At 52.9% G+C, this 26,359-nt stretch overlaps 3 protein-coding genes across 41 annotated transcripts in view; 1 reads left to right on the top strand and 2 right to left on the bottom strand.

Moving 5' to 3' along the window:
• MAMLD1 (mastermind like domain containing 1) overlaps positions 1 to 9,347 on the bottom strand; it is a 566,578-nt gene extending 557,231 nt beyond the window's left edge. For 14 of the 30 annotated variants that reach the window (XM_078364335.1, XM_078364336.1, XM_078364338.1 and 11 more), the window contains exons 1-6: positions 9,151 to 9,347; positions 6,159 to 6,216; positions 4,247 to 4,430; positions 3,113 to 3,195; positions 1,545 to 1,673; positions 1,169 to 1,338 (exon numbers count right to left, since the gene is read on the bottom strand). The gene's annotated coding sequence lies outside the window, so the exon portion shown is untranslated. Of the gene's footprint in view, positions 1 to 1,168; positions 1,339 to 1,544; positions 3,196 to 4,246; positions 6,217 to 6,917; positions 7,123 to 9,150 lie in introns of all 30 variants that reach the window. The other 16 variants (XM_078364359.1, XM_078364360.1, XM_078364361.1 and 13 more) reach the window with 13 other exon arrangements.
• A 145-nt stretch (positions 9,348 to 9,492) lies between these two features.
• Positions 9,493 to 14,902, top strand: EOLA2 (endothelium and lymphocyte associated ASCH domain 2). 10 transcript variants are annotated; one of them, XM_035287793.3, is made up of 5 exons: positions 9,493 to 9,796; positions 10,804 to 10,847; positions 12,964 to 13,027; positions 13,130 to 13,411; positions 14,281 to 14,902. In XM_035287793.3, the coding sequence occupies exons 4-5, from the start codon at positions 13,159 to 13,161 to the stop codon at positions 14,502 to 14,504; spliced, it is 477 nt and encodes a 158-aa protein (XP_035143684.1). In that variant the 5' UTR covers positions 9,493 to 9,796; positions 10,804 to 10,847; positions 12,964 to 13,027; positions 13,130 to 13,158; the 3' UTR covers positions 14,505 to 14,902. The 10 variants fall into 10 exon arrangements, with proteins under 10 accessions (XP_035143684.1, XP_008988267.1, XP_078220502.1 ...); XM_008990019.5 differs by having other exon boundaries at positions 12,885 to 13,027; XM_078364376.1 differs by having other exon boundaries at positions 10,804 to 10,851.
• A 688-nt stretch (positions 14,903 to 15,590) lies between these two features.
• On the bottom strand, positions 15,591 to 17,306 carry HSFX4 (heat shock transcription factor family, X-linked member 4). The gene is made up of 2 exons (XM_078364373.1): positions 16,752 to 17,306; positions 15,591 to 16,291 (listed from the first exon to the last, which is right to left on the bottom strand). The coding sequence occupies exons 1-2, from the start codon at positions 17,232 to 17,234 to the stop codon at positions 15,707 to 15,709; spliced, it is 1,068 nt and encodes a 355-aa protein (XP_078220499.1). The 5' UTR covers positions 17,235 to 17,306; the 3' UTR covers positions 15,591 to 15,706.
• Between the last annotated feature and the right edge of the window lie 9,053 nt (positions 17,307 to 26,359).

Raw genomic sequence — 26,359 nt, 5'->3', positions numbered from 1 at the left:
AGCAAACCTTCGTGCCTCTGAGAGTTGTCTAATGCACATGCAAGCTCAAAGCAGCTCTCGCGTGGCCTGTTGCAGGGCACAGCGCAGTTCTGGCTGTGCAAAGACAGATGCTGGGCCCTTCCCTGTGCTGCTCAGCACATACCCGCTCTCCAGAGCGCCTTTCCTTGGCATTAATTCATCCAGTCAGTTAAGTTGGAGTGCACGGCCTGCTGTGTGCCAGGTACCATGTGACCTAACCACCCATGCCCAATGCAGGCCCTTCTAATGAGCAACCCTTGCTCCAGGCCTCCCTGTTGGGCTGCTCGAGACTGTCAGGTCTGGCCCAACCTGCTCTCCACCCCTGCTTCCTTCCCGTCCCTTTCCTGAGTGCAAGTTAGCCCTTGTAAACCTCTGGCACTGCCAACTCCCTCTCACGGTCTGCTTCCTGGAGGACCCAACCTGAGACAGTGGGTTCCAGAGTGGTCCAAGACAGCAAGTCGTAAGATGGAGCCCTGGTACAGGATCACCCTGCAACTGCCCAGCTGGCAACGAGGTTCCCATCTTCGGGCATAGGTGGCACAAAGGTGGCTACAGGCACAAAATGGCAGCCTAGTTGCTAGATCTTTGGTGTTAGAACTTTTGATGGGACGGGCAGCCCTTGGAGAGGAAGTTCCTGGCAGGTGAGGAGACCCAGGCAGGGCGGACGTCTTGAAACGGAAACTCAGGGAGTGGATGGTGGTGACTACGTTGCCTGGATGACCCACACGGGATTAATGAGAGGCCAAGGGCAATTAACAAATGTCTAAAAGTTAAGCAGAAGCACTGGAGTCTTCCTGGTGGTTTACAAAGTAGCCCCCGATCCAGGCAATGGGCGAGCAGCAAACTCTGAAGAACAAACCCAGGACTTGCTAAGGTGGCTGAACTCCAAAGACAGCTGAACGTTCAACCAAGGCAGGTCTGTCATGCCAACGACACAGGCCCTGTTGGGGAAAGCTGCGTCCCTGATACATGGAACAGGGACATCTAGGAGAAGGTCTCTGAATATCTAATCTCCCCAGATGCCCTTGAAACTTCTGAGTCTGCAGCATCAACCCAGCAAGAGCCAGTGCAGGCACCCTACCCCAAAGAAGAAATAAATCACACAAGAATGTTCCCCACAGGTGTCCGCCCTCCCAGGGGTGGCCCTCACCTTATCACTGGCTGCCAGGTAGGCGACCGACAGTCCCAGTTTGCTGAGGAACTTGCAGTGCTAACACCCGGAGAGTCCCATGGAAGCTGGAGGAATTGGCGAGCCGACGGCCAGACCCGTGACCAGAGGGAAGCTGCAGCACTGCGCCGCGTGGGCAGGATGTGCCGGGCCTGGTAAAGGGGAAAGGGATGACACCCCTGAGGAGCTGCAGGATCAGCACGCACCTGCAGCGGCAGAGGGTGTCCCTGCAGGATGGGACCCGGATGCAGCTCAACCGGTGGGGGCTGGAAACGAAGACTAGGTCAGGGACTTGGAGACACTCTGCTGCTAAACACAACCCAATACCCCGGCAGGGAGCCGAAGGGATGGGGCAAACCTGTTGATGGCATGGCATGGCATGGGCAACAGCGATGGTCCATGCCTGAGTGACGGTGAAAGGCCCGGATTGTCACTGCAGACGGTGAAGGAAGGGATTCAAAGGCTGAGCAACGTGAGCTTGCTGGACCTGGACAGAAGAGGTGAGGCCAGAAGACACCCCGGAGGATCATGTTTCAGGAGAGGGCCCTGAGGACACATGCTTCAGCAAGGGCATCGCGAATGTGCTGAATAGAGGGTGCCAGCATCCCTCAGAGGTTCAGCGTGGGGATCCCATGCAGGGCAGGGAGGACCACAGGAGAGTGTCTCCCAGAACGGGGTGCACCAAGAACTGGAGCCTGATAAGGCTGCTCTAGCCTCCTCCTCTTCCTCCTCCTCCCCTCCTCTCCTCCCGTCTTCCTCCCCTCCTTATTCTCTCTTCCTCCTCTCCACCTCCTGTCCTCCTTTCTTCCTCCTCCTCCTCCCCTCGGCCTCTGCTTCCCCGCCCCTCCTCCTCATCCTCTCTTCTCTTGCTCTCCTCTCTCTCTTCTCCCTCCTACTTTTCTCCTTCTCATTTCCTTCTCTCTTCCTGTCCTCCTGCTCCTCTTCCTCTCTCTTCCACCTCCTCCAACTCTGTTCCCCTCCTCTCTTCTCCACCCCTCCCCCGCCTCCTCCTCTCCTCCTCCTTTTCCTCTGCCCCTCTTATCTACTCCTCCTCTTCCTCCTCTCCTCTCCTTTGCTTCTCATTCTCCTCACTTCCTCCTCTCCTCCTTTTCCTCCTCTCCTGGTCCTCCTTTCTGCCACCTCCTCCTCTCCTCTTTCTCCTCTTCCCTGCCTCCTTTTCTCCTCCTCCATCTTTCCTCCTCTTCCTCCCCTCCTCCTCTCCTCCTTCTCCTATACCTCTCCTCCTTTCCTCCCTCATCCTGGTATTCCCTTCCTTCTCCCTTCCTCCCCATCCTCCCACCTCCACCTCCTCCCCTCCTCCTCTCCTCCTTCTATTCTTCTCTCTTCCTCCTCCCCCATCCCTCTCATTTTCTCCTCCTCCTCCTCTCCCCCGCCTTCTCTCCTCCATATCTGCCTCTCCTTCACCTTCTTTCCTTCTCCTCTTCTCCTCTCCCCCTACTCCCCCCTCCTCACTTGCTCTTCTAGTCCTCTTACTCTTCCTCCTTCACTGCTCCTCCTCCTCTTTTCCATCTCCTCCTCTCCTCTTCTCTTTTCTACGTGCTCCTCTCCTCCTTCACCTCTTCTCCTCGGTCTCATCTCCTCCTCTCCTTCTCCTCCTCCTTCCCTTCTCTAACCTGCTCCCTCTCTTCCCCCTCCTCCTCCTCCTTTCTCCCCTCCAGGCCCTGTTCCTCCACTTTACCTCTCTCCTCCTGCTATACACCATGTTCGTGCGACCCTGTGTGAGTCCAGGGGAGAAAAGGAAAGCTAAAAGGTGGACAGATGGGTGCAAGAAGGCAAAGAAGGGAGCCTTCTCCAATCTAATGGGCGGGGTGCTGGATGCATGTGAGTGCCTCCTCCTTGGGGGAGGGGTCACAGCCTCCAGACGGAGGGGCCACAGGACGCTCCATGACCTCTGGGGTTACTTACAATTTGGAGGGCTTAGGTGAATACTGAGTCCAAAATAGCCCTGCAAAGAGACAGAGGAACAAGCCTCTGAGCCGATGAGGTCTCTGAAATGCAAAAACCAACATGAGGCGAGAGGCAGAATGTGGGTAACACCCCCCATGGGCACCGAGGAAGGAGAACTGTTCAGACCCCAGGCACAACTAGTGCCTGAAGAATATGCTAGTTTATAGTGCTATTGCTCAGCTGTTTCCTTTATATAATCCTTCATATATAATCATATATTAGTTTATAGAATTAGTGCCTGGAGTATAACTTACTGCTTGCATATATCTAGTTTATATAATCATGCTTAATACTTATATCTGGCATACTTAGTTCTATATAATCTTTCTATATAATCATATAGGTATTGTAGTCGGAGCTGTACTGACACATTTAGAGCTGATGTATATAATCCTTCTATATAACCATATAGCAGTTTGTAGTAGGAGGAATGCCTGGAGCAGTCACACAACAGAAGCAGCACATGAGAAAAGCCAGACCAGGACGAGAACCCAAGACCCCAGCGGTGGCGTCCCTGCCTGAAAGGGCATATGCTGTATGGCAGGCTTGGAGCTAGAGCCTCTGCTCCTGAAAAAGGAGTTGAAGTCCCTTGCATCCAGTTCCTGTGGAGAGTAGGCCTCAGGCCTGAGATCCTGGAAGTAACCGAGGGAGAAGAACCCCTCTGGTGTGACCAGTCACGGCGGCTGTACGCCCTGTCAGTCTTTTCTCACTTCGGTGCTAGCTCAAATCATCCTCCCATAAATATCTTAAGAGAAGAGCACGAGTCTGTCAGTTCCCACTGCATTAAGCTCACAGCATCCTTCTATTAGAAATTCGTTGAAGTCTCCAGCCCCCAGATAAGAAGTGTTGTGCATGACACCTGGTGCACACAGCCCACCTCCTTGCCTCAGTAACCTAATGAGGGTGGACTCCTTTTCTGAACACGACCCTCAACTACTGTGCACGGCATGGCCCCCTGCTGCGCACGGCCCACCTCTCTGCCCAGGTGACATAATGGGGTGGCCCCCTTGCTTGTGACTCACGTGATTATGTATGCCCTATTACTAAGCCTATAGATGATGACCTCACGTACGCCCCTGCCCCTGCTTGTACCTAATAAATACAGATGCTCTTGGGCCTTTGGGGGCCGTCGCTGATCTCCGCTCACAGGTGGCATGGCCCCCCGAGTCCAGATGCTCTTCACCGGTTCTTCAGTGTCCTGTCTCTTTACTTCTCTGATCCTGCACCTCAACGCAGCATAAGGGACACCCCGCGACCCTGTGGGGCCTCCACAGCCCTACAGCAGAATTCAGAAAGAGCTTCTACAGCTTCATACCAACAAGGCAAGTCACTCAATAGAAAAGTGGGTAAAAGCCATTTCCTAGATGAGGAAAGCAGGCTGACCAAGAAGCATCTGAAGGGAAACCATGAATTAGGGTCAAAGCGGTCCCAGACTGGCCGTGCCCCATAACCCTAGGCAGGATCACACACAAACCCTCTTGGGAGGAAGGTGACTTCCTCCTGGGCCTCAGATTCGAAGCCGCACAGTGAGGAGAGGGTGGCTGCACTCTGGAAAGTGTCAGCAGGGAGGCAAGGGAAGAGGAACCGGGTGACAGGCTCAGAAAATGGGAAGAGTCCCACAGAAATCATGCTGAGAAAAAAATAATGCTTCCCTAGGGAAGCACATGGACGGAAGAGACGGACTGAACACCCAGGGATGCTGAGCACAGAGAGGGAAGGGGACAGCACATTTCCAAGGGACAGCTGTAGCCAGGGAGGCTAGCCTGCCACAACGGTGGAGAGGAGAGGTGGGGCGGGGCAGGGTAAGGCGAGGAGAGGAGTAAGAAATGCAGAGGCAAGGCTCAGAAGGCCAGCGAGATGGACAGGGAGCTCTGCAGGAGGCTCCCAGGGATGAGAGGGAAGGAAGACTCTGAGAGGGGGCTGTGGTTTCAGGAAGGAGGCAGTAGGCTGGGGTGGGGGTGCTGGCATGGGGTGCCATCAGCTGCAAAGCAAGATCTGTGGAAAACACAAGGACTTCCTAAAAGAGACATGGCATGTGGCACGATGGGGATTCAAGCAAGGCTGGAAGAAGCAAGCAGACCGTGAGGAGGAGAAACACTCCTGGCCCCAGGAGATGGGGTCAGCTGAGCGTGTGCTAGCGGGGTGCAGCCAGGCACAGCGGTTTCATGGGAGCACAGCAAGGAACCCGAGAAGGCCCCACATGCCCGCAGTTGCCTGCCCAGGGCTCCAGAGCATCCACTGTGGGCCCCACAGGGGAAGGCAGGAGCAGGACGGGTCTGGGCTGAAGGACGGGCGAAGGCTGGCCTGACCTGCTGAGAGATGAACAGAGAGGGAGGGGAAAGTCTTGTTCCTGCCAGGACATTGTAAATGGGAGGAGTGAGGTCAGAAATCGGAGCGTTTTCGGGTTTGGTGCTGACTTGCTATTGGGAATGAAAATCAAGACTCAGGTGCCATCTGGTCCCTTCTCGGGGGTAGCCGAACACCACCCCCATCCCTACTGACCTGGTGATGCCATTCTTCCTAGGCCCACTCACCGCTGCAGCTGCTTTCCTTTGACTTCTCCTCATCTGACCACAGATCAGACCTCGGCTGTTTGCTGCCGCCCAGGGAGAGTGTGCACTAATGTGCGCACTAACCCCACTGCCCAGGACACCCAGGAGAGCGGGGCAGCTGGGAGAGCTGGAAAACGGAGCCCTTACGTAGCCACCACGGGCCTCCCCGCCAGCAGCCACATGTGAGTATCCAGCTCATTAGGTGAGTTCTAGTTCTTCAAACAAGAGGCCTCGGGAGGAAGAGCAGCAACTCCCCATCCCGGGGATCCTCACTCATGGTGTGAAACCACTCCCGGCAGGTTCTGGGGTGTCCGGCAGAAGTCGGCAACCATTCTTTGGGGAAGGAGCCCAGGAGGGGATGCCAGCATGGATGGGAATTGGAACTGGTGATCTGAAGGTCCCGTGCCGCCCTGAGGCTTACATCCCATAAAGAGAGACCCTCTCCTCCTCACCTCATCTCCAGCATTCCTGCTTCCTCACGTTTCCCCAAAGAGAAGTAGGTGCATCTCACTAGAAAAGACGAGAAAGCAGCCCTTTGCTGATTCAACACTTACTAAGCAGAGACTGTGTCCTGGGCACCCAGTTTCAGAAATGAGTAAAACACCATCCTTGCCTTCAAGGAACTCAGAGAACATGCGGCAGCCACAGACTCTTATAGCGCAATTACCACCCTGGGTTCCAAGAGCCTAATGTGGGGTGGGGAGGGGAGAGGTTAAAAATGCTATCAGAACTGGAGACAAAACCCCCTAACACTGCGGTGGGACTGTGAAGGTGACATTAAAGTTGTGCCTTGAAGGAGGCCAGGAGTGCGCCAGGACAAGGCCATGGGAACCACCGCTGCAAAGCAGGGAGACCTGGGGCAGCAGGCTGCTGGCGACCTGTGACTACACTGCACAGCGTGAACCCAGGGCGTGTTCGGCTTAAGGGTGGAGAGAGCTGGGCCGACTCCCTGAGCTGCTAGGACTTCAGCCTGAGAAGGCCCGACAGGGTTTTCACTAGAGGATTGCTAGGGACAGATTTGTGACTTAGAAACTAAACTGAAAGAGTGTGGAGGACAGACTGAAGGGAGGAAAGACAGAGGCCTCCAGGTTGGTCAGGAGGCTCATGGAATAGCGCAGGCTCCAGACCACGACGCCTGAACTCAGGAAGTAGCAGCGGGGATGCAGGAAGAGGAGCAGTTTGGTCTCGTCAGGCACTGGAGAGGCACGGACCTGGAACTCGGTGATGAAGTCAACGTGGGGGACTGGGTAAGCGGAGGGACAGAGGAGCACAGCACGGCGGCGCTGCGGGACCTGAGCCCGGACTGAGATGGAGAAGAGTTTGAAAAGCAAGTTCGCCAGGGAAGTTGGGCTGTGTGTTGGGCGACTTAGGTCGGAGGGGCGGCAGGACATTAAGAGTGGGGATGCTTCTCGTCACCTGCAAAAGAGGCCTTAAAAAGACGGTCCCTCCAGACCCCATTGGCAGGCACTGACAGAGCCGCTGGGACACAGGAAAGCAGGCCTGGGGGTGCTCAGTCCTGCAAGACTCAGCCTAGAGCTGCGGGGACCTCAGACAAGTGTTCCCGCCCTTCTTGCTGCTTCCATGCCCTCGGGAGGTAGACTCTGAGAGTGCAGTTAGGTCGCTGGGGGCAAGTTTAGACTCTTGCCTAAGGGTGCAGCACAGAAGTGCCTCAGCTCCCTCCTCCAGCTCCATCCTGCTCCTCAGGCTGCACAGCCTGCCTTCTCCCACAGCTCTGCCCACAGCTTCACCCCAGTTCTGCTCCGCTCCACCAGCATCTCCGCCATCAGCTCTTCCTCCTGCAACTCCGCCCAAGCTGCTTTTCCCGCAGCTCCACCCTACCAGTTCCGACTCCTAGCTCCTTCTCCCGCAGCTCTGCCCCCAACTCCTCCTCCTCCCAGCACTACCCAGTTCTGCCCACAGCTACGTCCTCCTGTTGCAGGCGGCTCCTCCAGAATCTCTGACACAGTTCCTGCTGCAGCTCCACCCTCATCTGCTTCCTCCCAGCTTTTTCCCACAGCCCATCCTACTCCCCATGCATCTCCACTCCCAGCTCCAACTCCTCTGGCCCCTTCCTGGTTCTCCTACCCCTCTGCCCACCCCAGCATCTTTCAGCTTTCCTCCAGCTCTGCACTAGCTGCTCCCCAACAGGGCTCACACACCAGCCTTGCTCTAGCTTGGCTCCTCCTTCCCCAGCTCATTCCCGCAGCCCCGCCCCATCTCCCACAGCGCTTTGCCACAGCCCCGCCCAGCTCCTCCTCCGGAACCTCCAGGCTTTCCCTCCGCTCCACCCTGCAGCTGAGCTATGCACCAGGCCCTCCTCCTACAGAGCTTTCTCATGACACCACCCTGCACCTCCCCAGCCCTCGCTCCCCCAGGCTGGTTCTCAGGAATCCGCGGGGTGCTCCCGCAGCTGCTTGTCGCTCAGCTCTTCCACAGCCTCGCCCTGCTTCTCCCGCCAGATTTCAAAGCCCCGCCCCCAGCACCTCCCCAGTGGTCTCTCTCGGCTCCGCCCCGTCCCGAGGCCCGCCCTGTTCCTCTCAGGGCTGCTTCAAAAGCCCCGCTCCAGCCCCGACCCAGAGATGTCTCTCCCCCCAGCCCCGCCCTACTCCTCCTGCGGCCGCTTCCAAGACCCCGCCCCCAGCCCGCTCCCCAGCGGTTTCTCTCAGCCCCGCCCCACCCCTCCCCTAGCCCCACCCTGCTCCTCCCAAAGCCCCGCCGCCACTCCCTCCCCAGCGGTTTCTCAGCACCGCCCCGATTCCCGCCTCTCCCCCAGCCCCACCTTGCCTCTCCTGTGGGTTTCCAAAGCCCCGCCCCCATCCCCCTCCCCAGCGGTTTCTCTCAGCCCCTCCCCTCCCGAAGCACCGCCCTGCTTCTGTGGCTGCGTCCAATGCCCCGCCCCCGGAGTTGCTCTCGCCCCGCCCTTCCCCGCCCCAGCTCCGCCCTGCTTTCCTCCGGTGGCTCCGCCCAAGTCCCCGCCCCCAGGCCCCTCCCCCGCAGTTTCTCGACCCCGCCCCTCACCGAGCCCCGCCTCTTCCCAGCCCCGCCCTGCTTCTCCTGTGGGTGCTACCAAAACCCCACCCCCAACCCCTCCCCAGCGGTTTCTCTGAGCCCCGCCCCGCCCCTCCCCACCCCGAGCCCCGCCGTGCTTCTCTTGCCTCTGCTTCCAAAGACCCGTCCCCCAGCCCCTCCCCAGCGATTTCTTTCAGCCCCACCCTCCTCCTCTCAGCGGCCTCCTCCCTCCCCGCGCCGGTTCTCAGGAGTCCGCAAGCACCTCCTGCAGCCTCGCTCAGATTCCCCCACGACCCCACCCACAATGGTTTCGCCCAGCCCCCCCAACCCCGCCCCAGCGATTATCTCAGTCCCTCCCTTCCCCTCCCCAGCTCCGCCCTCCTCCTGTCAGCCCCGAGCCCCCGACCCTCCCCCGTGGTTTCTCCCAGCTCCTACCTGCTGGTGTCGCAGCTCTGAGCTTAAAACTCCTGCCTGATGGCCTTGTCCCGCCCCTCTTCTTTTTCCTCCCTCCGGTTCCTTTTCCTCCTTCCGGTCGTTTGTCCAGGCTGCCGGTCTCCAGCTCCCCTGCTGGCCTGGTGGGCTAGCGGGCGTCAGGACCCGTAAACTGAACAGCGTCTCCTGGCGGCTAGTGCGTGCGTAAGTGCGTGATGACGTCACGCGTGGCTTCATGGAGAGTGGATTTCTAAAGACTTGGCTGTCTATATGCAAGGCTGAGTACGTGCCTCTTGCGTAAGTGCGTGATGTACGTACGTGCGTGATTACGCGCCCCCGTACGTTCTTCGTGAAAGGGATGACGGGAGCTGCATGAAAGCGGAAGAGTTACGGACTGTTAGCACCTGTCACTAACCCCCGGTTTCCCGGAGTCAGTGGCAGCGAGCGACCTTGCAGCCCCGACAGGAGCCCGGAGCCCTTTGTTCTCACCGCGGCCCACGTCGCTTGCGAGCCCGTCGTCCTGGCTCCGGTGACCTCGCTGGGTCGCGGGGAGGCGGAGGACTGTTCTTCTGTTACCAAAAGCCAGAGTCGGCCCTGGACGCGACGACTCTCAGGGTCCGGAGGCCATAACACCGGCCGCGGCTGAAAGGTACGGGAGCCCGTGTGCTCCGCCCTCTTGCGGACAGCACCTGAGGGCTGGGGTTTCTCTGGATGTTTGTTTGAGAACCCGTGTGGGGCGCGCCCAAGGCACCCTTTCCTGTTCCCTGCTCTCGCCAGGGTCTCAGCCCCGCTCCTTCTAAGCGTGTCTACTCGCGAAATGCGTCTGCGAGTAGAAATCCGATCCCGTGGCTCACGCCTGTAATCGCAACACTTTGGGAGGCCGAGGTGGGCCGATGATCGGGAGTTCTAGACCAGCCTGACCAACATGGAGAAACCCCCCCGTCTCTACTAAAAATACAACAATTTTAGCCGGGCGTGGTGGATCATGCCTGTAATCCCAGCTACTCCAGAGGCTGAGGCAGGAGAATCGCTTGAACCGGGAGGCAGAGATTTCGGTGAGCCGAGATCGTACCATTGCACTCCAGCCTGGACAACAAGAGCGAAACTGTGTGTTCAAGAAAGTAAAGTCCTGTGCTGCTCCACACACACCGACCCCATCTTGGCCCGGTTTTCCCTGCCTCTAGCTTGCGCCCTCTGCTGTGCGCTTGCCTGGACCCGAGGCCAGGCAGTGCACAGCTCTGTGGCCTGTGGCATCGTGCTTAGCGTGACCTACCCAGAATTAAGCTGAGGGGAATGGGATGTAGAACCCCCAAACCCTCGCCCACTGACAATGCGAGGGGACGTGGCATTTTTCTCCCCTAGGGTGGAGCGTGCTCAGTTGTAGGAATGCGACTCAACTTACTGAAATGATGTTCTGCCCTGCGGGCCGGTGCACTCTGTGGTCCTTGACCTAGACAGGTGCCGAGGGTCCCACTGCTGTGATTAGCAGAACCAAACTGAGTGGGGTGCACAGGTGTGTTACTCATAAGACCGGCCCTCCCAGCTCTTCTTGGTTTCCAACGCCTTCTACTAAGTAGATGACCTTCCTAGGGCCATTAACCAGGCTTGCTGTTTTGCTCTTAATGACCTTTCCTCCTTATCTTCCTTGTTGTGCAGGTAAAGAAGCTACGTGGAAGAGTGTTTCCTCTTCAGGCCGCAAGGCAGGTACTCTCTGCAGCACCAGGTAGGAGGGGACTCCACCCCCTTCTTGCCTTTCCAGTTACATGAGTTCTTACTAGGGATTCCACACACACCCAGTTCACATTTGTTGTGATTTTGTGGTGGTGACCAGAAAAGGGTTGGCTAAGAAACTGAGCTGTGGAAAAGAGGCAAATGTTCGCTGTAGCCACATATACCAGTGGGTGTGGCCAGGCCCCGTGGGGGACATTCAGCCTCCATCAGAAGTAATCCAGAACCAAGGAACCTGGTGATATTTTGTCACCCATCAGCAGAATAATGAGGCTCAGAGCCACAAGTGTGTGAGGAAAATGGCACCATGGATGGGTTGGTGGAGTGTACACGGGTGAGTATTCCTGGAAGGCCATTTGCTGGCAGATATCAGCATCTTAGATGGGCGTGCCAGGCGGCCGAGGCATTCTCTTCAGCAGCTCTTCACACGGCGAGTGTTAGCGGAAATGTCATTTCTAGTGGCAGAAGTGGGAAGCAGCTTGTAACTCTCCATCGGTGGAGAATGGTCAGGCAAATTATGGGACGACCAACAATGGGATATCACACAGGCAGTGAAAAACAAGGTAGATGAAGATGGGCAGATGGAAAGATTGGGCTTGATGTGCTGTTAAATGGAGGAGTCATGCCCTATCCTGCGGAGATGTGTCGGGAACAGCAGTTTGCCAAGATGGATGAAGCAAAAGACCATAAAGGGGCTGGCTTAAACTCCAGACATTCGTTGTCTCGCAGTTCTGGAGGATGGGAGTCTTAAATCCAGGTGCTGGCCGGGTTCGTTGTTCTGTGGGCTGTGAAAGACGATCTGGTCTGTCCCTCTGTCTTAGCTTTGGTTAGCTGGGCGGCACCCCTTGGCTCATAGAAACATCTCCCTTGTCTCTGCCTGTGTTTCCTCATGGCGTTCTCCCTGTGTGCATCACTGTCTCTGACATCCCCCTTTTCATAAGGACGCCAGCCACGTGGCATGTGGGTCAACCCTAATGACTTCAGTTCTGCTTGATCACCTCAGTAATGACTCTGTCCTTATGTATAAGGCCACATTCTGAGGTGCGGGGTTTAGGACATACGGGTTTTAGGAGAACACAATGCAACCCATCACAACGAGAAAAGCCCTGAGGTAGAAACAAGCTTGGCATGTTCCCTCAGGGGATGGAAGGCCTGAGCGGCTGCAGGGTGGTGAATACAGGGGAGAGGAGAGGACATGGCTGGGGCGGGAAGCCTCTGAGGCATCTCAAGAGGCTATGACTGGGCTGATGTTCTGGCTTCCAGCCCATGGCTCCTTCTGAAGCACAGGGCGGTACTCCATGCAGGAGGAGGGGACCCTCTCCCAAGGTACACACACAGAAGGCAGGGACCCAGGCAAGAGGCGTGAGAAGTCAGAGCGCATGTGACTGTGGGCCGGCGCCTCATTCTCCTGAGCCATAGACTGGGCCTCACAGTAGCACTGACCCTGCTGGGTTACTTGAGGATTAAATTTGGTGATCCAAGGATCATGCCATCCCAGAGGGTGGCATGTGGAAGCCATGTGTGTGTGTGTGGGGGGGGGGTGGCAGTTGTTCTGATTCTCATTCTTTATTCAGCTCGGATCGGGGACAGGGGTGTCTGCTGACATGGAGTGCAGTGGTCAGGGAAAGGGCTTGAGGAAGGTGGCACCCAGAGGGGTGGGGAGGAGATGTCTGACTGAGGACCGTCTGAGGTCATGGTGCATCCTGAGAGCAGAGCTGAGATTGGATATCAACGATGTGGGCTCAGCAGCCCTGCAGTAGGAGCCGGGAAGGTCAGTGCCTTGGTGGCAGCAAGGCCAGGGCACTGAGAGTACTGGCGGGGCAGAGTAGGGGGAACAGAAGAGAAGCGGAGCCTGGGACTGCCCTTCTGTGCTGGAAGACGGCTAGCACAAGCCCCGCCTCTCCACTCTGTCTAGGCCGAGGGGGCCCTCTGTCCTCTGTGTTCCCTAGGGCTTGGTGACCTCTGTCATCGCACCAACCATGCGCTATCTGGCCTGTGCCTTCCTCTAGCTGCCCTGCCCTACTCCAGACCTCCCCAAAGACTCCATGAGATGGACCTGAGTCAGCCGAGTCCCAACCCCTCTTCTAGGGCCTGCCGTGGCACTGGACATCAGTGACTGCGTTGTGACACACGGAAGCAGTGGACCATCAAGGTCAGTGGGATTTAAGGGACCTGGGAGACACGGGGGAAAGGTCAGGACCACTGCCAGTGAGCTTGGAGGGCTGGCGTGTGATGCGCTTCTGTGTTTCCGCAGGCCACGGGAGGCCCCGGGAGCTTGCGAAGATGAAGTTTGGCTGCCTCTCCTTCCGGCAACCTTATGCTGGCTTTGTCTTGAATGGAGTCAAGACTGTGGAGACGCGCTGGCGCCCCCTGCTTAGCAGCTACCGGAACTGTACCATCGCCATCCACATTGCTCACAGGGACTGGGAAGGTGATGCCTGGCGGGAGCTGCTGGTGGAGAGGCTCGGAATGACGCCTGCTCAGATTCAGGCATTGCTCCGAGAAGGGGAAACGTTTGGTCGAGGAGTCATAGCGGGTAAGTGACGATGTGCCAAATGTGCAGGCAACTCCTGGAGCTGCCACCCGAGATCTTGCTTGGGAGTGTGGGGCCTTCTGTTGTCGTCTGAACTGATTGGCATGTACACACCACAGTTTCCTTTGATGACAAACCTCCAAATGGGCGGCAAGGGCCCTGGGCTGGGGGTTTGCAGGCCTAGCTTCCGCATGCTCTGCTGAGTTGTTTCTCCACTCTGGGCCTCAGTTCCCGTTTGTGATCTCAGTGAGAAGCCGGGTCAGGTCCCTGTGCACATGGTGCATGTGGTGTTTGGGGTGTGTGTGTGTGTGTGTGTGTGTACGTGCGTGTGGGTTGCACATGTCTGCCAGAGACCAAGAGAAGCAGCTCAGCCAGCCGAATGGGTCAGGTGGCCTCTAGAGTTGGGCTATCTGCCTGGCTTCACAAGCCTGCCCCAGCCCCATCGCTCATGGCACCCTGGGCGAGTCCCCTAACCTCTGAGTGATTGAGTTCTGACATCGGCACGTGTCCCCTGATGACCTGTGTAGGCATCACCTGTAGGTTCCTAGGCGGTAGCTGGTGCCCTTCCAATCTGCAACGGCTGCCCTCAGCAGTCTGGCTTGGACCCGCCTCTTACTTGTGTGGCTTCGCTGAGGACAAGACCCTCTCCTCTGCCTTTCTGGAGCCCTCCCCACTGCCTTTCCCAGCATTCGCTGAATCGAGTTTGGTTGGTTATCAAAGCTGTGGGAAAAAGACTCGACCCCCGTCTTGTCATTTTGCTGATGCCGTCTTACTTTCTATTGGTTGTGACTTTGAGTAACTGTGTTGTCACACAGGCAGGCCTTGGGCTATGGAAGTGCAAAGCATTCATGTGTGTCTCTCTCTGTGTACAGGACTCGTTGACATTGGGGAAACTTTGCAGTGTCCCGAAGACCTAACTCCTGATGAGGTTGTGGGACTAGAAAATCAAGCGCTACTGACCGGCCTGAAGCAGAAGTACCTGACTGTGATTTCAAACCCCAGGTGGCTACTGGAGCCCATACCTAGGAAAGGAGGCAAGGAGGTATTCCAGGTAGACATCCCAGAGCACCTGATCCCTTTGGGGCATGAGGTGTGACAAGTGTGGGCTCCTGAGAGGAGTGTTGCAGGGAACCCAGCTAAATCATGATTTCAGTTCACCGTCAGTTGAAACCAGCTCCAGCTAAATCATTTAGCTGCTTTCAATTCACCATCATGTTGCAGACCTACATACATTAGGCTAGATCTGAATTTCCCCTGCTTTGGAGAGCCCCAGCCACTAAGCACTGTGCATGGAAACAGGTTTCTTTGCTCAGAGGAAGGAAGTAGGGGGTGAGGCTTTCCTTGTGTGATGCCTCTTTAGGCACACAGGCAGTGTCTCAAGTACTTTGTCCTTTGGGTAGAAGGAAAAGCTGCCAGTAAATGTCTCGGCATGGCTACAGTTTTGGTCCTGCTAATTCCTGGATTATACAAATAAATGTGTTGTAGATGACTGGTTATGAGGCTCCATTCTATGTCTTCCCCGTCTTTGTTCCGGTCAAAACTCATCAAACCTAGCATCCAAGCGACACTACAGAAAGTCGGACCTGGCGGTGAATGTTTGCCTGGTAGTGAGCAGCCATTAATGGACTGACTCATCCAGGATGGAGAGGACGTCAGACAAGAGCAGCTGTCTGCCCTTTCAGGTTACTCTCACTCTCTTGTGAAAGTGTCTGTCAGTTTCTGAAGCATGTGTGTCATCTGCATCACACAGCTACTTCATATCCGAGCGGTGGCCCTTCTCTTGCGAGCCAGGATGTTACAGTGGTCATAAATCCCTTGACAAAATGGGGTGGCCTGACTCAGGGGGCCCCAGTAGGCTAGGCTAGGGATGCTGACCTGCTGGTCAGACACTTCCTGGCAACATTGGGAGGGACCCATGGGGAAGACTCTCCCGTTTAAAGATACTGCCAGGATCAGGAGTGGGGCTGTTCTTCCCCCTGAGCAGCAGGCAGATCTCAGGGGAGCCAGTCTTCTTGGGCTTGGCCTTGACGCTTCCTAGCAACATCCTTTGCTGGGTGTGTGAAAATGCTGCTTCTCCAAATGTGGGGACCAAAGCCTGTCTTGGACAGAATTTTCAGCCTCTTCTGGCTTGTGCCAATGAGATGCGTACAGTATAGAAGGTTAGAAAGAGCACAGACAACAGTTCTCATTTAAATTGTTTATTATTTATTATTTCCATGGAATCTTGTTTATTAAGACCAAAAATGTGTTTCTCATTGGAAAATGGCAACCTTTATTGGGCATTAGTGGCCTGTGAATTCATGGATTTGGATTGTTTCTGAACTGTTCACAGAGTGGACAGTTGCAGCCTGAGGAGCCTTTCTGCTCCTCCTCATCGTCGGGGGGCTCGTTTGGAGTCATGGGCAAGAGGGAGGCCGACAGAATGGAGTGGCAGTCACTGTACAAAAATATTACACTACTGTTATCTGGGTAAACCAGGCTACGAGGCACTTTCCTTGTGCTTTTCATCCAGATAGTAGCCGAAGATGCACGTATGACATTTTCAGAGGTGCCCTCCCAATTTGGGTCATTTGGTTCCTGAGGGGGCCCAGATCCCGGGGGATGCCCAGTGATGGTGTTCTTGGGCCACATACCAGCGTATGTGAAGGACTGGGTGCCACTGGGTCCCTGAACATTGGGGCTTCCCCCCTGGGACATTCTGATGGCTGCATCCTTGGCATCGCTGTGATGGATTTGTAGGGGGTGTCCTATGGCTACCAGCTTCAGCCTCTTTGCAGCTGGGACGTGGGTCGCTTGCTGAGTGGCTTTTCGGAGGTTACCTTTTCTCCGGATGTTCTCCAGGAGCCAGGGCTTGCCTCTCTGAAAATTGGAGTTGTGGTAGATCTGAAACAAAATGAAGTATGTTAGTTGTTCCAGGAAAAATTATTCCTTTCCTACCTCCCAAAATTATGATCTTGTTTTGCAGTGGAGAAAAGAATGCTTTAAGTGGCAGCAAGTGTGGTATGCCCTACAGCATGACCTGACTAGAGATAAACAATTCATAGGTCAAGGTGGTAATATATAAATAGTATGAATCTAGATATTAACCTGCAACCCCCTTAGAGGTAATATGCAGGTCTGGATAATATGTTCCTTTATATTATCTTTCAGGGAATTGTAGTTTAATGTCAAAATTTATACTTTTAAAATTGTATAGTTTGCATCTTTCGATAAACAAATTCCTCACATTTAAAAAAGTTATCTTTGACAGTTAACTCTTTTACAGTATATAATTTGTACTGGTGTCCTATGAAGATGTTTGGGAAACAAAGGCAAGGGATTACAGAAATGCTTTCTACTTTACCATCATATTGTTGTCTCTTGGCGAGGTGCTTGGGCGTATTTTACGGAATCCATAGAGGTGTATTTGGCGAATGAAACTCTTCAAGCTCTCTGTTTTGAAGATCTTCTCTGCGCCTCTCCGTTGAAGAATCTCCCTCTGGAAGAGATCCTTCTCGATGATCATAGCATCTCCATCATGGTTCCAGCTCAAAGACTGGAATGTGTCTTCCTCCACCATCATCCAGAGCTTTCTTGGGAAGGAAAGGCTAAAAAGGTTGCGGTTGTCTTCCATGCTGGCCACGCGTTGGTTTTGGTCATCTGACGGTGGGTTATCTTGGGAACCTGAGTCTTGGCTCACGGCTTGGTCGTCGTGCCTGTCCAAAACCTCCCTGGAATCCAGATTTGGATCAGGTGATGAACTAGATGGGCCCCCACTTGTTGGTTCTCCACCAACAGATGGGGCCAGCTTGGCTTCATATTCCTGTTGAGTATTCTGACTCGCCATGGAGCTACACCAGAATCGGGAGCATTTGGTACCCAAGACCCTTATCACTGTCCTAGCAAGTCCAAAATGCCTTCAGTGGGAGTGAGGGTGCCCAATAAATACTGTCCACAAAATTCTAGAGTCTCGGTATCAGGGCAACCAGCTGCTTAAGTCATCATCTGCTTTATTTTTCACATGATGTCACAAAGGTGGCTCTCAGCCAATCTGGAGAGGGGGCCCTGGCCAGATGTTGGGGGAGGAAACAGGTAGCGTAGCTTTCAGCTTCTCCCTTTTCTAAAAGTGTCTCCAACAGGCCTGGTTTAAGCTCCCAGAGAGTCTCCCGTCTTCTGACAGGCACATTGCATCATAGGGCCAGGCCCCAGATGAGCTGAGGAACCATGACTCTATGGCCATTCCCACCCCTGAAGACAGGGGAGGCCTTTTGCTAGCCTCTGATTTGCTCAAGAGTCGGCCCCTAGTCAGCCCTAGCTTGGGTTTCACCAAGACTGCCTGAGTCAGATGGGCCCCGCACGGGTGACTGCCTTCTAGGAGATGGTGGTCCCTACCAGGCTGTTTGGCCTGGTCTGTGTTACTAGCACCCCTCTTTTACAATCCCCCCCCATCTCCTTCCTGCTTAGTCTCTTCCAGGTACTCCTAATGATTGGTTGGATCTGCGCCGGTGGGCCCAGATAAAGTGTTTCTCATTCCACTTGATGGAGTTGTCCCCAGAGGGGTGCCGTGCTTAAGTATGGTGGGAGCACTCCTCTCACTCCTCTACCATGGTGTTACCCAGAGCACCATTTGTGGTTGGATGGCCACATCCTCAGCTATGCTTTGGAGCCTCCTGTGGAGCTCTGCTTGCCCCTGCATCTCTCTCTCTCTCTCTCTCTCTCTCTCTCTCAGATCACAACAGGAGATTACCTTTAGTTTCTATTTTTGCTCATAAATAAATACTGTTATCATTGCCCAAGACATGCTCATTTCTGAGGCCCGCTGTACACAGACGATCCTAAGAAAAGTTCCTACTTGTTTAGTTAGACCTGATTAAAGTAATCCAGCACAAAAGTGCCATCATTGTGTATTTGAAAATAGATGAGAATATGGAGTGTGTGTTGGGGTGGGCAGGAGGAAGGAGAAAAGCTAAACGAAAGTCATCTTCAACATCAGGTGAGAGGATACGACAGTCTTTTGGTTGATACGCCTTCTCTAGCCATTCAAGACAACTTTGTTCTTAATACTCACTCTGTACAGGGAGACAGGGTGATACAGTGGAAAGGCCCCAGGCTGAAAGGACCCTGGGCCCTTGTCCCATTGAGTAGCACCCTTTGCCCACTCGGGGTCAGCCCTGGGTGCGAAGAGGCTGGGAGGAGTCTCTCCCAAGGTGCCTTTTAATCTCAGGGCTAATTTTTCATAGCGCCCCACGTGGATGGAGGCAGGTTTGGATCGTGGTCATCATGCTTCTTAAACAGCGTTACAAAGGTTTTGTTCAAGGACTCAATGTAACCGCTAGGTACACATACTCTAAGGCTAAATATTAAAATACTGGTGACATCTCTAAAGGAGGATCCTTGAGTATTCAGTTACACAGCTGGCATCTTTCATTTACATACCAGAGTGCTTTTTCATAGGGGAGTTCTTAACACTGCAAGTGATACTTAGTTGTGGCTTTTGTGACCTCATGAACCCTGCTGATTACTTTTATAAGAGCCTTTGGCCATTAGGTGGGAGGGGAACAATCATGAAGAAAATCACTAGGGAAACTGCACGGTAGCACTCAGCCAAGAGCTGGTATTGATTTGATTTAGTCACGCTGTGTCATGTGGCTTCTGTAGGACCATTACCCACCATGCTCCTTGGTTTTAAGTCACAGAATGTCCACTGGGATTACAAGTCTAAGACATCAAGCTGCTCTTATCCCCTGGAGGGAATATTTAGGGTACTGACTTAAATCTAGTCAAGAAGAGTCATGGGAAGGCTGGCCACTGGCTGAGCCTGCTCAGTCCTCAAAGTTCAGCTTTGCAACCTTCAGCAATCATTCAGACAGTCTCTATGAGTCACCTGCCACCTGCAAGCCCCTTTGAGGAAGATGGTTGGTCTTCCCTTCCTTGCTGCAGAGGCCCCTGAGATGGACCCCGCATTGCTGCTTTATGAATGAAATGATCATGGTCAGACGACCCAAGCAGAGCACAGCTGACTAGGGTATGAGGAGCAGTGGCCCTGTGGAAAGCAGTCTCAGTGCTGGCTGACTTGCTGAAGCTTCTTTGTAACTGTGCAGTGATCTAGAGCAGCGCTGAGCTCTTGACATTGGGGCCCCAGGGCATGAGGCCAGCCGCAGGGCAAGACTCGCTATGTAGGCCTTGCCTGTCACATGATCCCCCAGGCCCTTCCTCATCGTACCCCTGGCCTTTCAGGAGCTTCTTCCTTGCTGATCTCTCCTAGGCTCTAGGATGTGTCCCTGCAGTTGGTTCATCCTACTCCAGAGGAGTCTTTCTTTTCTTCTTCTTCTTTTTTTTTTTTTCCGCTTTAAGTTCTGGGATACGTGTGCAGATTGTGCAGGATTGTTACAAAGCTCTACACATGCCATGGCGGTTTGCTGTATCCATCCCCCTGTCATCTACATTAGGTATCTCTCCTAATGTTATCCCTCCCCAATCCCCCCACCCCCTGCTATCCCTCCCCTACCCCCCCCACCCCCAAACAGGCCTTGGTGTGTAAAGTTCCCCTCCCCGCGTCCACGTATTCTGATTGTTCAACACCGACTCATGAGTGAGAACATGTAGTGTTTGGTTTTCTCTTCTTGTGTCAGTTTGCTGAGAATGATGGTTTCCAGCTACATCCATGTCCCTGCAAAGAACATGAACTCACTCTTCTTTATGGCTGCATAGTATTCCATGGTGTATATGTGCCGCATTTTCTTTATCCAGTCTATCATTGATGGGCATTTGGGTTGGTTCCAAGTATTTGCTATTGTGACTAGTGCCGCAGTGAACATACGTGTGCATGTGTCTTTATAATAGAACAATTTATAATACTTTCGGTATATACCCAGTAATGGAATTTCTATTCCTTGAGGAATCACCACAAGTCTTCCACAATGGTTGAACTAATTTACACTCCCACCAACAGTGTAAAAGTGTTCCTATTTCTCCACATCCTCTCCAGCATCTGTTGTCTCCAGATTTTAAATGATTGCCATTCTAACTGGCGCGATACGGTATCTCAGTGTGGTTTTGATTTGCATTTCTCTAATGACCAGCAATGATGACCTTTTTTTCATATGTTTGTTGGCTGCATAAATGTATTCTTTTGAAAAGTGTCTGTTCATATCCTTCACCCACTTTTTGATGGGGTTGTTTGTTTTTTTCTTGTAAATTTGTTTAAGTTTTATAGATTCTGGGTATTAGCCCTTTGTCGGATGGGTAGATTGCAAAAATTTTTTGCCCATTCTGTTGGTTGCTGGTTCACTGTAATGATAATTTCTTTTGCTGTGCAGAAGCTCTTAAGTTTAGTTAGATCCCATTTGTCTATTTTGGCTTTTGTTGGCATTGCTTTTGGTGTTTTAGTCATGAAGTCCTTGCCCATGCCTGTGTCCTGAATGGTATTGCCTAGGTTTTCTTCTAGGGTTTTCATGGTGTTAGGTCTTAACGTTTAAATCTTTAATCCATCTGGAGTTAATTTTTGTATAAGGTGTAAGGAAGTGGCCCAGTTTCAGCTTTCTGCATATGGCTAGCCAGTTTTCCCAACACCGTTTGTTGAATAGGGAATCCTTTCCCCATTGCTCGTTTTTCTCAGGGCAGTCAAAGTTCAGATGGGTGTAGTTGTGTGGCGTTACTTCCTAGGCCCCAGAGGAGTCTTTCTAAACTGTGGCTCAGAACTTGTCAGTTGTGTAAGCACCAACCCCTCACTCCTCCAAGGCCTTCCTCTCCCAGCCTCATTAGCCACTGGGCCCTCTTTCTTGCACACTCAGGCATCCGCCATGCCTAACCCTCCTTCACTCAGCATTTGCTTGATGCTGGGTCCTGGGTAAGACAGCTCTCAACCTCTGGTTCCCTCTGGTGCTGTTTTCTGAGCACACTGTGAACTTCCTTGCTGGTGTGGGTGCTTGTGCTGCCTCTCCCATGGGAACACCCTTTTCAACCCAGAAGCCACTCAGCTTGTCAGGGGTCAGGTCACCCCATGAGGCCAGCTGGCACGACTTATTCCTAGGGACTGGCCCACCACAGCTCTCCACCATTGGTTGGGTGGATCCGGAGCTCCTGTGAGGTTGGGCATGTTGATGGGCTGTGTCCGCTCTGGACTAAGAGGCCTGTGAGGATGGCTGAGACCACAGTGCTGATGTGGCCCTCAATACATACATGTTGGATGAAGAAAGTTCTGTGTCACCAGGAGCTCAGTGGGGTTTAGTATCCTTGGACGTTTCTCTACACTAGAACAGTGATGACAGGACAATTATTGTGAGCTCCTACTGAGACAGGAGAAGAGGGTCTGGAGACAGGGGACTGTAGGCCAATCTGTGCTAACTTCCTAAAAGAGAAAACACCAAGGTCTGGGGGCAGGAAATCTAAGGTCGATTCACTCTGACTTCCCAAAGCTGGATGGAAAGGAAAACATGTGGGTCTGGGGGCAGGAAACCTAAGGCCAATTAACGCAAACTTCCTGAAGCTAAACCAAAAGGCAAAAACCCCATCTCTCCAGGCTGAGTAACAAAGGATCAGAGGCTACTCTCCCTACACACATCCCCCTTCCACCACATCTCAGGTGGAAAGGGAGGGTGCCTAGGATTGGCCATGGGCCAAGCAGGGACCATCCCCTCATCTGCATGGGGTGCCAATTCACCTCAGCCTTTAATTAGCCACAGACAAAAATCCTTCATCCAGATAAGGGGTGGCCATTAAGAACCTCAAGTGGGGGTTTGAGAAAAGAAAACTTCGTAACCGAGCCCCTGAGCCGCTTGCTCAGTCCCACTCCCACTCTGTGGAGAGCTTTCTCATTTTAATAAATTCCTGTGTCACTGCTTTGTTCCTGCATTTCATTACTCTGCTACTTTGTACATTTTGTTCAATTCTTTGTTCAAAATGCCAGTGACCTGGACAGCTCATAGTCAAGCCGCTGTGCTAAGTGCTCTGCGGACTGCGTCACTTACTGTACACAGCCATCTGTTTTTAAATTGTTGTTCTACACTCCTCACCGCATAAATGCACAGGATGGAAAGGGGTAAAGCCATTTCGGAATCCCTTGGAAATGCAGGATTTCTTCCTGACTGCTTCCTAAACATGACGAGTCTTTCTGTTCTCATGAGGCTGTGGGACTGTGTTTTTCATCTCTCTCTCTCTCTCACATAGCCCTGCCAGGCAAGAAGCTCAGGGGGAGGGTAAGAGATGATTGAAGCAATCTGTAAAGCTTTTATTGTTCAGTGGGCCATGCTGATCTTATAGGGATGGAGGAAAAAGAGAATGAGACATCTGGAGAGGTGCAGGAGAAGGCATTGCGACCTTGGTGTTTCAGAACTGATCCTGAAAGCTTTCTCCTCTTGCCGAAGGAAAACACCCCCTGCTGCCGCCTTTGCAAGCTTCTGCAAGTTTTGTGTATCCAAACTGATGGCCATGCCTGAGACCGTACCTGACCCCACTGACTAGGGGACAGAGGGGGTGGCCCCACCTTCTCCATGTTCCCCACAGAGCACCTCCAGGTGTCCTGTGCACCTGCCATGCACAAGCCAAATTGTCTGCAAGGGAAACCAAGGATGGAACTGGATTATATAGCCCGTACTGGAAAACCCGTACAGGTGCTACAGTGGGAGGCCGCACTGTGGCCCCCTTAAGCTGTGCTGCCTGACTTAGGTATACCCTCTTGTGTTGCCCAAACTATGGTACACTCTAAGTTTGCAGGGGGACCATGTGTACGCTTGGGTATAGTACATCCTGTGTGTCCTGCCTGTCATGACACTGCCTCAGCCCTGGATGGCTTTCAGGCCAGCTCAAACTTACTGTCCAGAGTTGTGTTTTACCTGAATTGATGCCCCATTTGATTGAATTGGCCAAGCATAAAGAAAAAATACTGAAATGTAGGGAGGGAAGCCATGTGGCTGTCTAAGATATACCTCTGTGGTCAATGGGGTTTGCGTGAACTGGTTCAGTTCAGGACCCATAACAGGCTCAAGTGACATCTATAGGCAGCTCGGTTTCACCCTGCTGCGTCAGGTCGTATGATAACTTTCCTGTAATATGCCTTGGCCAGTGGGGTGCACTGTGCAGAAAAGAGCTCCCACAGCAGGCCTCACTGCTATCTCTGGCAAAGCCTGCTGCTTTCAATGTTATCCACTGACTGGATTCTGAGGACTTGGATTTGGGAGGGATTCCACCTTTCTCAGAACTGCTAAGAGTGGCTCAATAGTGGCTCTTGGGTGTAGACCTAAGCTGCTTATGCAAACAAAAAGCTGCACACCACTTTACATCTAGGAGTCTGGAATTTTGGTCCATGCCAGGCAGAACTGCTTATGTGACCAGCCCAAGTCCAAATCGTGGGTGATGAGGTTTCACTGAGCTCCACTGGTTGGCAGCATTTTACATGTGTGGTCACGGCTTGTTGTGGGGGAATGAAGTACATTCCGCTTGACCCTACTGGGAGATGAGGTGACTCTGGAAACCTGTGTGTGGTCTCCTGCACTTCTCCCTGTGCACCCTTTCCCTTTGCTGGTTGTGCTTGGTAGCCTTTCACTGTAGTAAGTCGTAGTCATGGGTAGGCCTATATCATGAGTCCTGTGAATTCTCCTAGTGAGCTACTGGACATGATTCCGTGGTTTGGGATCCCCTGTTTCGTCTTGGGGACCCTGACTCACCCATCTAACCCCTTCGTCTCCCACTCCAGGGAACTCCAGATTAGGACACTGCTGAGAAGAATCATAATGGAAAAGCTTGCTTAAGTGCTTCTTGGGTGTCAAGGACTGTTCTCAATGCTTTGCAAACATCCAATTTAATTCTCCCCACTCCCCTTTGAGATAGATTCTGTTGTTCCACTGATTTTGTGAAGGAAACCCCTAGTTCTATCTATGCAGCTTTTCTGTAAATCCAACTCTCTTCTAAAACAAAATGGTTAGATTTCTAAAAAGTAAATAGTAACAAGAGCATTGGGGAAAGAAACCAGAATTTGCAGTAAGATCAGTATGGTGGTGAAAATTCCTGTACCATGTTTTCCTCTTGTATCTCCAAGCCTGGAGTCAATGTTAGCCCAAATATGAGAACTGCATATGAGGTGTGGACAGGAAGAGATCTGTGAGAAAGATTTCCCAGGAATCCACTGATAAATAAATGAATTTAGAAATGTGATATATACATAAAATGTGATATTACTCATCCTTAAAAAGGTAGGTAGTTGTGGAATAGTACACAACATGGATGAATCTCGAGGACATTAGGCTAAGTGAAATAATTCAGTCACAAAAAAAAGGAACTACCGTATGGTTCTACTTACATGAAGTACTTAGAATGGTCAAATTCATACAGACAGAAGAAAGGTAGTTAGTCGCCAGGGCTTTGGGATAAGAGGGAATGGAGAGCTAATGTTTAGTGGGTATAGTGTTTCACTTTTGCCACAGGAAAAGAGGTTCTTGAGATGAACGGTGGTGATGATTGCATAAACATACGACTGTACTCAATACCACTGAACTATACCTTTAAAATGGTTAGGAGGATCAGTTTTACATGTATTTTACCAAAATATGTTTTATTAGAAAACATGAAACTAGGCCAGGTGCGGTGGCTCATGCCTGTGAATCCTAGCACTTTGGGAGGTCAAGGCAGGAGGATTGCTTACATCCAGGAGTTTGAGACCAGTCTGGGTAACACCGTGAGACCCCATCTTTATGAAAATTCAAAAATTAGCTGGGCACAGTGGTACGTGCTTGTAGTCCCAGCTACTTGGGAGGCTGAGGTGGGAGGATGGCTTGAGCCATTGAGGTCGAGGATGCAGTGAGCTCTGATTGTGCCACGGCGCTCAGCCTGAGTGAAAAAGTGAGACCCTTTCTCAAAAAGATCCCCAAAATCCCCACTTTTACAAAAATGAAGAGCGACTTTGATTAACTCATCAATAGACAAGACATGGATGAGGAAACAAGAAGAAAGCCAGAAAAAAATGAAAATAGAAACTTTCAAAACTGATATGCAAAGACAAAACGGAAGGCAAAAGAACAGAACAAGTGCCCCACATGCCTGACTGCCCCACAACGCCTAGTTCTCCAGAATCCCAACTTCCCCACAAGCCCCATTGCCCCACAAGCCTGAATGCCCTACAAGCCCTGGTGCTCCACAAGGCCTAATGCCCCACAAGCTGGACTGGCCCACAAGCCCGAGGGCCTGAAAATACCTCCCCAAAAGCCCTAGTGCACCAGAAGCTTGAATGCCCCAAAAGCCAAACTGCCCTACAAGCCCGGCTACCACACGAGGCCTAGTGCTCCAGAAGCACAACTGCCCCTCAAGCCCGACTACCCCAAAAGCCAAAGTATTACAGAATCCCAACTGCCCCACAAGAACAAGTGCCAAACATGCCTGACTTCCCCACAAGCGCTAGTTCTCCAGAAGCCTGACTCACCCGTAAGCCCAAGTCCTTCACAAGTCTTGATATCTAACAGGCCCAACTGCCCAAGAAGCTGGAGTGCCCCCAAAGCCCAACTGCCCTACCAACCTGAGTGCCCTATAAGCCCGAGTGCCTTATAATACTGACTACTCCACACGCCCTAGTGCGCCAGAAGCCTGAATGCCGTAAAAACCTGATTGCCCTCAACAAATCCCAGTGCTCCAGAGGCACAACTGCCCCACGGCCCGACTGCACAAGCCCAACTACCCCACAAGCCAAAGTTTTCCAGAATCCCCACTGCCCCACACGCCCAAAGACCCAACAAGCCCAAGTGCTCCACAAGCCCGACTACCCTACACCTCAGAGTGCTCCACGAGCCTGAATGCCCTACAAGCCCTAGTGCTCCAGAAACCCAACTCCCCAACAAGCCCAAGTGCCCCCAAAGCCCAAGTGTACCACAAGCTGAGGGCCCCAGAAACCCAACTGCCCCACCAGCCTGAGTTCCCCAGAAGCTCGATTGCCCCACAAACCGTACTGAACCACAAGCAGAAATGCCTGACAATATTGATTACCCC

The sequence above is a fragment of the Callithrix jacchus genome, chromosome X, assembly GCF_049354715.1.
Source record: "Callithrix jacchus isolate 240 chromosome X, calJac240_pri, whole genome shotgun sequence".
In the NCBI taxonomy this organism is placed as follows: domain Eukaryota; kingdom Metazoa; phylum Chordata; class Mammalia; order Primates; family Cebidae; genus Callithrix; species Callithrix jacchus.
Note: the sequence above shows the minus strand (reverse complement) of the source record. Positions and strands in the feature narration are given on the sequence as shown.

What these genes read in the sequence shown, in the direction of transcription:
- EOLA2 (XM_035287793.3), top strand. Translation starts at nt 13,159, where the DNA reads ATGAAGTTTGGCTGCCTCTCCTTCCGGCAACCTTATGCTGGCTTTGTC. An exon ending in TGGTCGAGGAGTCATAGCGG is followed by an intron (nt 13,412 to 14,280) that starts GTAAGTGACGAT and finishes CTCTGTGTACAG; the next exon opens with GACTCGTTGACATTGGGGAA.
- HSFX4 (XM_078364373.1), bottom strand. Translation starts at nt 17,234, where the DNA reads ATGGCGAGTCAGAATACTCAACAGGAATATGAAGCCAAGCTGGCCCCA. An exon ending in CAAGAGACAACAATATGATG is followed by an intron (nt 16,292 to 16,751) that starts GTAAAGTAGAAA and finishes ATTTTGTTTCAG; the next exon opens with ATCTACCACAACTCCAATTT.